Consider the following 13,491-nt stretch of genomic DNA (forward strand, 5'->3'; position numbering starts at 1 on the left):
ACTATTTTATTTTATTTATAAATTATAATTATATATATTATAAATATATTTTAATAGTATAAAATTATATATATTATAAATTAAAATAATTATACATTAATAAGTCTAGTTTGACCAGTTGACTAAAAGGGGTATTTTAGTCATTGTTTTTAAAAAAATAGGCTTAAATTAATCAGGGGGCGGTGTGATTATTTATTCGTAACATGGGGGTGATTTTTGATATTAAAAATTTCATAGGGAGATTGTTGATATTTTTATATATCACAGGGGGTCAAAATAAATTTAACCCAAAAAATAAAATATGGAGAAGTTTGCAGAAAGAGAAATATGGAATAGTACTGGGTGAGAGAGAAAAAAATTATAAAATTGTGTAAATTACTAAAAAATCTTAAAATTATTATTCTGACCAAATTTATTTGGAAGGGAAGAAATGAATTTAAGGGTAAATTTGGGTATTCAAAAATTGGTATGACAAAAAGTTTTATTTTATAATAGTACTAGCCGTTGTGGCACGTCGTTCCTACATGCATATAATAAATAATCTTTCACGCTTTAAGATATATTATAAATAAGAGTAAAATATATAAATCAATACATGACATTAACAAAAAGCAAGAAAGAAAAAAAATTAGCAATTTATCAATTAATGTAAATTTTAAAAAGTCAAAGAAGTTAGTTATTTTCTCATGAAGAACATTTTTGACTTTATAAAAAATTAGGGTGATGGAGTCACTTACCATCGTATATGAGTGTGGATGGACTTTTCTTCTTATATTAACATGTACATATATATAAATATAAATATATATATATATATTATGGGAGATTGTCATGCAATGCCCAGTTAAAAATGCTCAAGAGGTCATCAATTAAGGGCTCGTTTGGTTCATATGATAGAATTAGGCGTGATGGGATTGGGTAGGATGAGAAATTGAATGATAATTAATTCCACCTTCCATTATATATTGTTTGATTTGAGGTATTATATGTGTGATATCCATGAGATAATATAATATAGTATTTGGTTGAAAGAAATAATAAAGGATAATTAAATGTAAAAATACTATTAAGGATATCCTTTTCTAACTTATTTTTATTTTTATATTATAATTTGTGAATGATTATGCAAAAAAAAAAAATCTCTAAATTGTTTATTGAAATATAAAATTTAAAATAAAACTAATTTATGGATCAATATTTCTTTTTTTTTTTTCTATATCCATAAGAGCAGGAGTTTTAAATACACGTTCAATTTGACAACTAATCAAAACTCATATTTTTTAAAAATCCCAACAAAAAAGTAATATTTTTTTATTATATGTTATTATCTAATTATTATAATTTAATATATGATTTTTTTAATTATTTAGAAAAATGAAAAACTCTGACGGTTGTTTCATACAAGTCATCACGTATTATTTGTGGAGGGAAGAAATAGATAAAAAGAAAAAAAGAGGAAGAGGGGAGAGAGAGAGAGAGAGAGAGAATGGAGTGTGAAAGGGCAAATGAGGAAAGATATTTTTAATACAAGTTTATAATAATTGGTGGAATTATGTATCCTACCTAAGAGATAGGATTCATTATTTTATAAAACTGTATAAATAGGATTGAGCCCAGTATTAATACTAAACTCTAATAATATCAACCAAAAATGTAATTATGCATAATAAACAGTTTTATCATACTTAATTATACGAATCAAACGAGACCTAAATGATGGCTCATTCTCGATATTTATCCACTCTGTTACAAAAATCAACATTGGTACACCGAAGACGAGAACAGCCGAAACAAGCACACGGATCGCAGCATTATAAGAAATACAAATAACATTTCTTCAGTAAATTTGTTTGGATTCAAATGCTTGTTAATTTTCATGAATTTACAACAACCCCAAATCGAATTGCAATCACAACTACACATTTATACTATCCCTTTTTGCATACTTGGATTTTTTGTAAACATATTTACTCAAATTTTAGGAATAATTACACTTTTTTCCCATAAGATTACATGTAATTACACCTTCCCACAAGGTTAGATGTAATTACACGTAAGTTCTTTATAGTTTGGAAAATTACATCTAGTACTCTTGAGGGTTTACTTTCGTCTAACAAATAAGTCCATCCGTGGTCAAAATTCACCAAAATTGTTGATATTAACAAAATAACTGAATGCAAATTGATATTTAACCTAAATTGACTATTAGTGGCTTATTACAGGTAAAATGATTTTTTTCCATCTAAACTACCCTTATAACGATGAAAATACACATCCTCACATGCATTAACATGTAAAGACATATGAGGGTAATTTAGTCATAAAAATATTTATTTGAATTGCAATAAATTAATATAATAAGTCAATCGAGGTAAAAATAAATTTTTCTTTTCAATTTTTTGTTAATATCATCATATTCAGTGAAGTTTGACTAATGGAAAAAGTTATTTGTTAGATGAAAGCAAATAATGCTAGATGTAATTTCCCAAACTATATTGGGAATTTATGTCTAATTTGAGGAGTAGCTAGGGGAGTGTAATTACCCGAAATTTTAAGAAAAAGCTTGAGCAGGTTCTAAACAAGAGGATACTTATAACATATATACAGATATCTAATTCTACAACCGAAAGGAAATAAGCAACAACATCGCATGCTGAGTTAACATATAATAGTACGTATCATTATGCCATGAGAACCCTTTGAATCCGTAGTATTGTAACATTAGTCGGATTTTCGCTTGAGGACTGCCAGAATGACTATGGATTTATCGTTGTTGGGGTTCTGGAAAACCGGTGAGGCTGCAAGTTTCTGTATATACAGGTCGAACAATTCATCGATGACTTCACTTCCAAAGTGATCTGCGAGCAGTCCTTCATGGACAGCCCTGATAAATGCTGCACGGGCCTTGACGCTGGGCAAGCTGTGCTTCCCGGGGTTGTTTAGTATCTCCAATCTTTCCAGGCTGAAACTGTGGCTCCTCTCTAATATGGGCTTCAACTGTTCTGGGGTGGGAAAGTAGTACGGGAGGTTGAACGAGTCAACTTTGGCTTCACAGAATCTTCCCTGCAAGAACATTCACATCCATCATTTGGAGGATATACATTGATCAAATTCTTGGTTATGGTTTCTTCCTGCAGATATGAGCAAAGATCTAGATGTTGGTTGATATTGAACCCTTAGCAAGAATCTTGGGGTAATATTTTGTTACATATATGGATGATTATTGATACCAGCAAAATGATACAGCATTGCGTTCTTCTTTTCAATCTTTGGGCCACAAAGCTATGGAAAATTCTTGTCGGTACCTGGTTCGATCTGAACTAATTCAATCACAGTGCAGATGTATACTTGCTCTGTGATTCGTCACTTTTTCTAAACTGTACACCAATCACTTGCTATGTGACTGGTTCAGGTTCGATCGAGCCGAGTCCGGGCAAGAATTTTCCAAGAACTACTTACCTCCGTTAGTTTGCTACTGAAAGGATCATGTGCAATTAAGCCTCCGTTAGTTTGTTATCGGAAGGATCATGTGCAATTAATTGCATTTCACTACTAAAGAACCCTATAATATGGTATCAAAACTGTAATTAACTACTTCAAATTTAATGATCACGTGAACATGGTCATTCTATTAGAATTTCCAATTGCAGTCCTAAATCTTAGTTCCATTAAAGTTCTAATGAAAACAACTGGTACAACATGGCATAAACTCTGTTAAGTACTCTTCAGAGGAAATAAGGTTGTTCCCATAAGAAATTTAAAGGAATTAAGGTTCGGGATTAAAAGTATAAATTTTCTGGAATTAAGGAATGTAATCTGGTAAGTTAAAAAATAATGGGACAAAAATTACAAAAAAAATTAACTTGTAGGACGTAAAATGTAATTTTTCCGAAAACATTTATGACGGTTTAGTTTTGATCAAAAACATTAACCATGACACAATATTTTAGCAGCCGCCTACAAAATACCAATAAATAATCGTCGGATAATCGTAATAATTATTATTCTTAAAAAGAATTTATCATTTACTATGATGATTAACCACCTCAAGAAATTATATTTTCTCAGCATTTTTTATACATGATAAATTGTTATTGAAACAGTTACCTTCTTGGCCATGTCCATGAGGCAAGATCCCAAAAGGTTGACATCAGAAGGGTAAGTGTATTCAGTATCAGGATTCCAAAAAGCAGGAACTGCAGGAATTAGAAGGGTCATTAGCCCTCCACTCATCATCTCCACTTCTCTAGCGTCCAAGAATGCCTCAATATCCTTAGCATACTGATTCAAGTAGGCATCGCAAACATCCTTTCTGTCTTTTGTGTACAGAATTTCCCCTTTGTTCCAAGCCCGAGAACCACTTTCTCCGACCACCTTTGGCACCTCTGTAAGCCAATGCAGTGCCCAAGAAGAGTAAGCAAAGAGGAGGGACGATTCTGGCAGGAGGCGGGCGTGGAAGTCCCCAGGAACCCCGACAGCATTGTAATTCCTATGAGGTGGAAGGGAGCTGAAAAGGGTATTGAAATCATTGGTGATAACATCGTTAAAGACCACGACAAATTTGGGGACTTTGGGAGTGATAAGTCCTGAGGAAGCAGCATGTTTTTGGTGGATAGCTTCAGTGATGATTTGCATGGCTGGAAAAGAGTTGTGGCCAGTTGAGCAGCCAAAGTCTGCAACCCAAAAGCCATTTGTGCTGGCTGAAGAAAGGACTTTGATGTCTACGTTCTTGGAAATTTCTTCTTCTATGATTGGCTTTGCAATATCCACCACTCCTCTCTGAGAAAGAAAACATACTAATCATAGTATGTGACAAAACTCATATAGAAAAGTTCATTCTGCATATGGCATATATATATATATATACACATATATATGCGTATATTTCGTGGACTTTCAGATTACATGATTCAAAGTATCCGTCGATATCCAATTATAATATTGCCCGATGCACATTCAGATTGGTCGTTATCTATTCGTGAAAATCTAGTGATATAAAATGTTAACTATTATATTCGGATAGTTTCGCCAGTACAATGATTTGATATTTTCTTATACCTTTTTTTAGAAATTTTTAAGCATTATATAATGTACTTTTTTCATATCGCTTGATAATATTTTTGATTCGTTGTGATCGATGTGGAATACCTGCCGATATTATCACCAATAGTCACATATATGTATATATATATATATATATGGTTGATCAGCTCATGAAAAATATTTGGTCGGTAGCCAGAATCATGGTTCAAAGTCGCGGTATCGGTGATAATATCGATGTTATTGTTCCACTTCGATCACTGCGTATCACGATATTATCGGGTGATACCACACAAATATCATAAAATGCTCAAAAAAATCCCAAAAAAAATAAAATTACAAAAAAAAATTAGTTTCACAAATTACTATATTATATAACAAATTAAAAATTTTATCATATCAAACATCAATAAAATTAATCATAAAAATGCTTAAGATAAATATACATCATGCCACTGAAATATGATGACCTATTATTTTTAACAAAAACTATCAATACATCTCAACTGCAAGATTTAATTTAATCCAAAAATTTACTCTACTTTTTGTCATTTGATCATTTTTTTTTTGTAACTTGATTTCTACTTTTTCGCTATCATGGCAACTTCAACCCTCAACCTAGAGGATTTCTATCACTATAACATAGGAGGACTCTCAACTTGGACAACTTCTAGTATCACCAAAATCCTTGGAACTAAGCCGCTAACGACCAAGATCTTCTCAACCCGAGAAAACTCCGAAAATCAATAGATTATTTAGATTTAGAGCATTCGAATTATCGATGAACATAAGCGGGCAAGAAACATACCAAGCATTTCTGCTCATATTATTTTATGGGTCGTGTGATCGGATTCAAACGATAATATTATTATATCGATGATAATATCGAATAACATCGGATATTATTAGTGATACGAAGTCACCTCACATAATATATGTAATTGGGTGATTTTATCGGATCGGCTCTTATCAGCTGATATCATCGGATGTCGGCCACAACTTTGAACTATGGCCAGAATACCAACACGCACTTGTATATGCATAAAAGCAAGAAAACATACAGTAATATTTGTACCTGGTAGGAAGAATTTTGGACATAGCTATGAGGTCCATCTCCTCCATTCATGGCATAAAGAGGTAGAGTTAGTGTTGGCAAAGCCTCGTTCGCAGTAATATCCGGCTTGCTGTTCCCGCTAGTCATCTTTTCCGGCAGGTACTGCAGTGTTGCAAATTGCTTGTAATGACTTTGCTGTATTACGTGATATGCAACAACTAATGAAGACTCTCTCGAACTAGCTTAGTGCATGGATGTTGCAAAATACTTGTACGATAGGGATCTGCGTATTTTTTATTCGAGTCGGGTCGCACCCCTCCCCCTAAGTTGCAAAATACTTCAACCTATCAATCCACGTATTTATAATTCAGGTTACATCGCTTCGGAACCAAATTCTTGATTACTCAAAATATGAAAAGTTGATATCATGACACCTGGATCCGTGTAGGTTCAAACATTTGATTCTAGTAAATACTTGAGAATTCTTTTGGGGCAAAGTATGTAATTTTGATTGAGAGAATATTCTATATTTTTTCTCTGGATCTTACATGATTAACTTAAGTATCGGAAAATTCAGTCGACAACTTTCTAAGAAACCTAATGTTTGCTCGTTTTTTTATGTTCCAGCACTTATTTGAATTGGACTTCCCTCGACGAGCCAAGGCCAATTAAAATTATTTTTTTTTAAAAAAAAAAAGGAAGAAGAGTTTTAGGTTATAATGTTGAAGTCTCTACTAAATTATATAAGCATTGGTCCCAATAATATTTTTTAATGTGTAGAAGATTATGATTAATTTCTTTCTCAGACTTTTCAGCAATTTGAAATGGTTCCCAATAATTCACCAAATGACTGTTTGTCCCTGCAATTGTGTGGCTCATATTTCCAGTAATCACTTTTGATAAAAGTTAAAGATTTATAATTTTTAGTCCCATCACAATTATTTTTTCATTAAATATTTTTTGAATTTCTTCAATTGATCTTGACAATGAGGAAAGATTTGAAATTATTTATAATCTACGTCTGTATAATTAATTATGAAATCACTACAAGAAAATTGGTCAGTAGCAATGAAAAAAATTAGTGTCCAGCTAATTATTAAGTAAAATTTTAATTGCTAATTTACGTTATTTGATACAAGAAATTTACTCACTATTGAATTTAGCAACAAAATTTTACTTGATAATGAATGTGGCAACAATTTATTTAAAAAATATATTAAATAGTTTGCTTTTAGCATTATTTTTTTTATAATTGAATTGTGAATCCCAAAATTCTCATAATTTTTTAAATTAATTATTTCAAAATACATTCATCGAAAATCAATTATGCAATGTGAGGATTTTCAATTTTTTCCACGAAAATATTGGTTATTACGGCATGCGCAAACGTACCACGTGCATACAATCTCAAAAGAATTATCTATTAAGTATTGAATGAGATGATTCAGATCACCCACCGTTTTATAAGATTAGGTATCACGTGAAAACAAGAAGACCTCGTAAGTTAATCTTATCCGCACCATTAAAATATACATACAATTTTTTTGATTTAAAAAATTATATCTAGCATCGATGAGTTTGCTTCAATCTAATTAATAAATTTCTCCATTAGTCAAAACTCACTGAATTTACTAATATTATATAAAAAACTAGATCGAAGTTTATATTTACCCTCGGCTGACTTATTACTGGTTTATTGTAGGTCGAATAAATTTTTTTATGACCAGATTATATACCCTCATACGTCTTTCACACGTTAATACATGTGAGAAGATATAACCGTTATAAAAACAATTTAGCCGAAAAAAATTTGTTTGATCTGCAATAAGTTACTAGTAAGTCAATCGAAGGCAAAATATCAATTTTTATTCAGGTTTTTTTTATTAATATTAGTGAATTCAGTGAACTTTCACTAACGAATGAACCTATTTTAGACGAAAGTAAATCTCATGAGTATTAGATGTAATTCCTCAAACTATAAGATGTTTACATGTAATTACATCAAACCTTGGTGGAAGGGAGTGTAATTATCCCCTAAACAATTGAAAAATATGTTTTTGATGTCTTCAAGTCTTTTCGCATGTCATGAGTCGTTCATTATCAAGGGAGATTGGATTGTGCTGATCCACAAACTTTGATCGGTGAATGAGAACCTTTCTTATATTGGCAGTGTGGTTTCTGACATTCAGGCTTTAGTATCTCTTTTTTCCACGTGTCATTTTGCTTGTGTCAACCATAACTTCAATGCCTCATTGTTTAGCTAAATCTGCTGCTGGTTTGTGCGAGGGTGTTGATGATATGCCTCCATCGGCCCTTACTCTTATTAACTCTAAATTGATTCGTGAATGAAATCTCCTTTTTTCTTTTAGAAACAAAGTCTTTTCACCTGTATTTTTTTACCTTTGTTTTAATTATTTTTATTTTCTTTTAATTTTTCTCTCTTCAACTTTTCATTTTTCTCCCTTCTCAACTTTACATGTCTATTTATTTCTCCCACTCTTTTTTTTTATTGTAATATAATATGAATGCATATCCGTTTATGTTATGATGTAATAGTTCTGCTTTGACTCACTAAAAATCGTATCTTTCCAACATTAGTAAATGCACCCTTTAGCAAACAAATTAAGCACGTGGTATTAGGTGCGCAAGACAACTTAATGGTACTCATTCAATGAATTCAATGCCCCCAACTACATTCTCGGCGATCATATTAAATTTTGGGATAATTACAATTCGATTTACTTATGTCTAATAAATAAGTCTATTTGTTAATTAAAATTCACCGAATTTGTTGATATTAATAAAAAGAAATCTATATTTTTCCTCATTTGATTTATTACTGATCTATTGCAGGTCAGATAAGTCTTTTTATGATCAAAGTACCCTAATATGTCTTCACGCATTAATGCATGTTAGGAGGTATATCTTCACCGTTATAAAGGAAGTTTAGACGAAAAAAATTAATGTTTGATTTGCAATAAATGAATAATAAGTCAATCGATGGTAAATATAATTTTCATTCAGTTTTTTGGTTAATATCAACAAATTCAATGAGTTTTCATTAACGAAAGGACTTATTTGTTAGACAGAAACAAACTTTAAGGGTATCAGATATGATTTTCCAAACTATGGGGTTTTAGGTATAATTACACAATACATCGGGGCAAGGGAGTGTAATTATCCCTTAAATTTTCTATTTATAAATTATAAAAATAATTACGCCGCCCTCTATTGAATTTAGTGTAATTACGAGTAAACTTTAGATGGTTTAAAAAATTTATATTTAATACCATTGACATTTATTTTCATCTAACAAATGAATTCTCTGTTAGTCAAAAAATGCGTTGAATTTATTGATATTAGCAAAAAAAATAAAATTAAATAAAAAATTCAAATTTATCTACGATTGACTTACTACTGACTTATTACAGGTCAAACAAATCTTCTCTTATCAAACTACTATTATAAGGGTGAGGATAGACCTCCTCACATGTATTAATTTGTAAAAATATATAAGGATAATTTGATCAAAAATAATTTATTTGGCTTGCAATAAATTAGTAATCAGACAATCAGGGATAAATATGAATTTTTTCATTCATTTTATTTTGCTATTATCAACAAATTCAGTGAATTTTGATTACGAATGAATCTATTTGTTAGGTGAAAATAAAAGTAAGAGATATTAAATATAATTTCTCAAACTATAGAGGGTCCACATGTAATTATAACAAACCTCACTGGATGACGGTGTAATTATCCCGAAATTGTATTATATTTTATATTCTATTTAATATATAAGGATAATTATATTTACACCCCTCATATATTGCCCTCTTAACGACCTCTATCCTTTGAAAATAATAGAAACTACCCATGGCAACCTTCTCCAGCAAAAAAAATTAATAAAAATTCAAAAACACCCATGTTGATCTGATCAACTTTAATATAATTTCTCAATGATAGAAGCACCCTCAAAAGTATTTCAGTAATTAGCAAAAGATAGAAGGTATGTCAAAGTACTGTTTATGAGATTGAGTAATATGACCCCATATATTTTTTTAATTATTTATATCAATTTTTAGTTTAAATTTAAATTATTTTATTAACTTTTTTAATTCAATCTCTGTATAAATTTTCACCTTTTAAGAAAAAATATTAAATTATTCAATTAATATATTAATACAATTAGTTGCTAGATGATAATTAAATAAAAGAATTATCACACTTATATAAATTATTTTAAATCTTAAATTTTAAAGATTATTTGTCTTCTATTTTTACTTATAATTATATTGTACTAAAATTAAATAAATTATACATATATTATTATATATACTTATATATATATGATTATATAGATTATATAGATATGTATATATTTATACACACATATTTATATATATATTTTTATATATTTATACAAACATATTTTAGATGGCAGGTGAAGGCGGAGGAGAATGAAGGTTGGGGAATGGCAAGGACGAGCGAAATCAGAAAGGGGCTAGGCGCAGTTGGAGAGGCGATAGGGAGGGCGCATGCATGGTGAGGGAGAGGGCTGGGCACAGGCGTGGTGAGGACACAGACGGCAATAGACAGACAAGGGAAGGGGAAAGGGCAAGGACAAGGGCGAGGGATTAGGGGTGTCACATGGGAGTGGGTCGCGGGAGAGGATTGGGGAAGAAAGGATTATTTTTATTAAAAAATAACTTAATAATTTAAAATATTTTTTTGATCAAATAAATTATTTATTTTACTTAATTCTAATATAATTTATATAAAAAGATAAATTATTTTAATTATAATTTATTCAATTTTAACAAAAATTTAGTTATAAATAAAATAGACTAGAAATAATGTCTTAATTTTAAGAATTTAAAAATAATTTATATTAGTGTGGTAGTTTATTAATTTAAATTTATAATCTAGTAACTAATTTTATTAATAATATTAATTGAATGATTTAATATTTTAATTATTAAAAGATGTAATTTATAGACATTGAATTAAGAAAAGTTAATAAAATAATTTAGAATTAAATTAAAAACTTATATAAATAATAAAAAATAATATGGGGTCATATTACTCATCCCCATAAATGTTAATTGACACACCCTCAACTTTTAGGTAATTATAAAAATACTCCGATATTTTTTTCTTGAAAAATTATATTAAAGTTTGACCAGGTCAACATGGATATTTTTTATTTCTATTAATTTTTTACGAGAAAAGGCCGGCAAGGATGGTTTTTGTAATTTTTCAAAACGTGGTGATTTATATAAAAGGGCAATAGGTAAAGGGTGTTAATATAATTATTTCCAATATATATTATTGATGGTTGGTTGTTTGTGAGCTATTCTAAACGATCTGTTTCAATGTATGATGGTAATAACGAAAGTACAACAAAAAAATAGAATGTGTGAGGAGACTACATCTACATATAGCCCGCGTTGATTGCAAGAGTCTATGGCTCCAACACCTCTCCTAAATCCTAAACCCCCCCCCCCCCCCCCCCCCCACCCCGACAGCCCTCATTGGAGGTGGCCTCAATGACGAGATAGAACCGTTGTCCCTAGTTGCAAGTTAAATGCAATATTACTCCTATATGATAGGCTTATTTGCAATTTTGATCCCATACTTTTAGACAGTCAAAACTAGTCATGCACTTTAACTTCTTTTTTTTTTGTGCAAAACTAGTCCCACCGTTAAAATTCTAATGAAAGTGCCAAAGAAAATTTAGTTTCATTGGTTCTTTAGGTTTTTAACCTGCTACAACAGGTTACTGGTTATGTTGGGATAGGTATGGCCCAATGACCCAAGCCCACTGTCTAAACCCACTTGGCAAGACCCACCTCGTTCGACCCGGTCCACACCCGGTACTTGACCCGCTACTCCACTTAAGTAAAACCTAACCCTAAGTTTTTACCTCTCATCAGTTTTTCCCCCTTCTTCACTGCGCCGCTGATTTCTCTCTTTCTCTCCCAAATCTCCTTCTCCAATAACCGAGATCCTCCTTCCCTTCTTCTCACCGGAGATGGAGGTGGCTTTCCTAAGCCAATATGATGGCTTATGGAAAGCCACCAAGCCTTCCCTTTCATGTCGACCCCGGTAACCTCTATAAATGGGGATTTCCGCTTCGGCCGAAAGAGATACGATACACACTTCCCACATATCTCCAAAAGCCTTCTAAAGTTCTTTGTGACCGAGCATTAGTTCTTGGTGAACTAAACCCTCAGACTCTGTGATCCTGTTTCTCGGTGTTCTTCGGTGAAAGGGTTAAGGTGGAGTAGCCGCGGGTGTGACAGTGGGCGTACAAGTCTTTGTGACCGAGCTGTGTGCCATCTCTCGTAGATCTAGTTCTTTCTGAGCCACTTTCATTATCTAAATATAATCTGTTTATATTCGTTTTGATTCATTTATTTTGGCCTGTAATTTTAAGGAGTTGTGTACTCCATCCTTTGTCTTTGTAATAGTTCAGTTAGGCTATTTGGTAAAATATCACTGAGGGGTTTATCCACCCTACAGTGGTATCAGAGCCATACCTCTGAGATTCGGCTCCTGGTGGTGGTAACTTTCTAACCCCTCTCCTTTTGATCATAACTGTTGATATATTCTGCTGTTGTCTACTGTTAATATTCATATATTTATTACTGTTATTATACCGCGGTTTAAGCCCCCTAATATCCCTCCTGGCCGGACCCTTGAGGTCGTCGGGTATCTGGACGGGACTTAGGCTGGTGAGCCTCGGTTCGCATTATCTTTTGGTTCTGATATTATCGTCCTTGTGATTTCTGTTGTTTACGGTGATTTCTTAATCTCTGTGATACATACTGATTTGTGTGATCCTCATATAAAACTGCTGGTATATTTTTCTTGAGTGATTTCTGTCATCCATCAACTAATTGAGAATAACTGTGATCTTTGTGATCTCATATTTCCTGTGAAATCTTAAGTTGTTGCTACTCAGTTCTTCCTTTAATAAACTGATTACTGTGGCTTATTACATCTGCTGAAATCTCTGTTTTCTTTGTGACTCCCTGCTTCTATAACTTGTTGTCTGCCGTATCTGTTGAGAATTTCGGTTTTTCGTGTTAATCACTAAAGGGGTACATTTTCTGAAACTTGCTGAAATTTTTTTTAAAACCTTTTTTTAAATGGCCGGATATAACCTACAACCTTTTGATGGAAAAACTGATTTTTCAATTTGGCAACAAAAAATGAAGGAAATTTTGATACAACAAAGAGTTTTTAAGGCCATTGATGGAAACTATTTAGAAAACGTTTCGGAAGAAAAGATTCAAGAAAATGATGAATTTGCTTACTCCTCGATTATTTTAAATTTATCTGACACGGTTTTACGAAAGGTTGGCAAACAAAACTCTTCCAAAGATTTATGG

General features: G+C 31.7%; 1 protein-coding gene across 1 annotated transcript; it reads right to left on the reverse strand.

Moving 5' to 3' along the window:
- LOC105155536 (probable S-adenosylmethionine-dependent methyltransferase At5g37990) lies at positions 2,521-6,431 on the reverse strand. The gene is made up of 3 exons (XM_011071429.2): positions 6,116-6,431; positions 4,108-4,779; positions 2,521-3,063 (listed from the first exon to the last, which is right to left on the reverse strand). The coding sequence occupies exons 1-3, from the start codon at positions 6,239-6,241 to the stop codon at positions 2,722-2,724; spliced, it is 1,140 nt and encodes a 379-aa protein (XP_011069731.1). The 5' UTR covers positions 6,242-6,431; the 3' UTR covers positions 2,521-2,721.

The sequence above is a fragment of the Sesamum indicum genome, linkage group LG2, assembly GCF_000512975.1.
Source record: "Sesamum indicum cultivar Zhongzhi No. 13 linkage group LG2, S_indicum_v1.0, whole genome shotgun sequence".
Taxonomy (NCBI): domain Eukaryota; kingdom Viridiplantae; phylum Streptophyta; class Magnoliopsida; order Lamiales; family Pedaliaceae; genus Sesamum; species Sesamum indicum.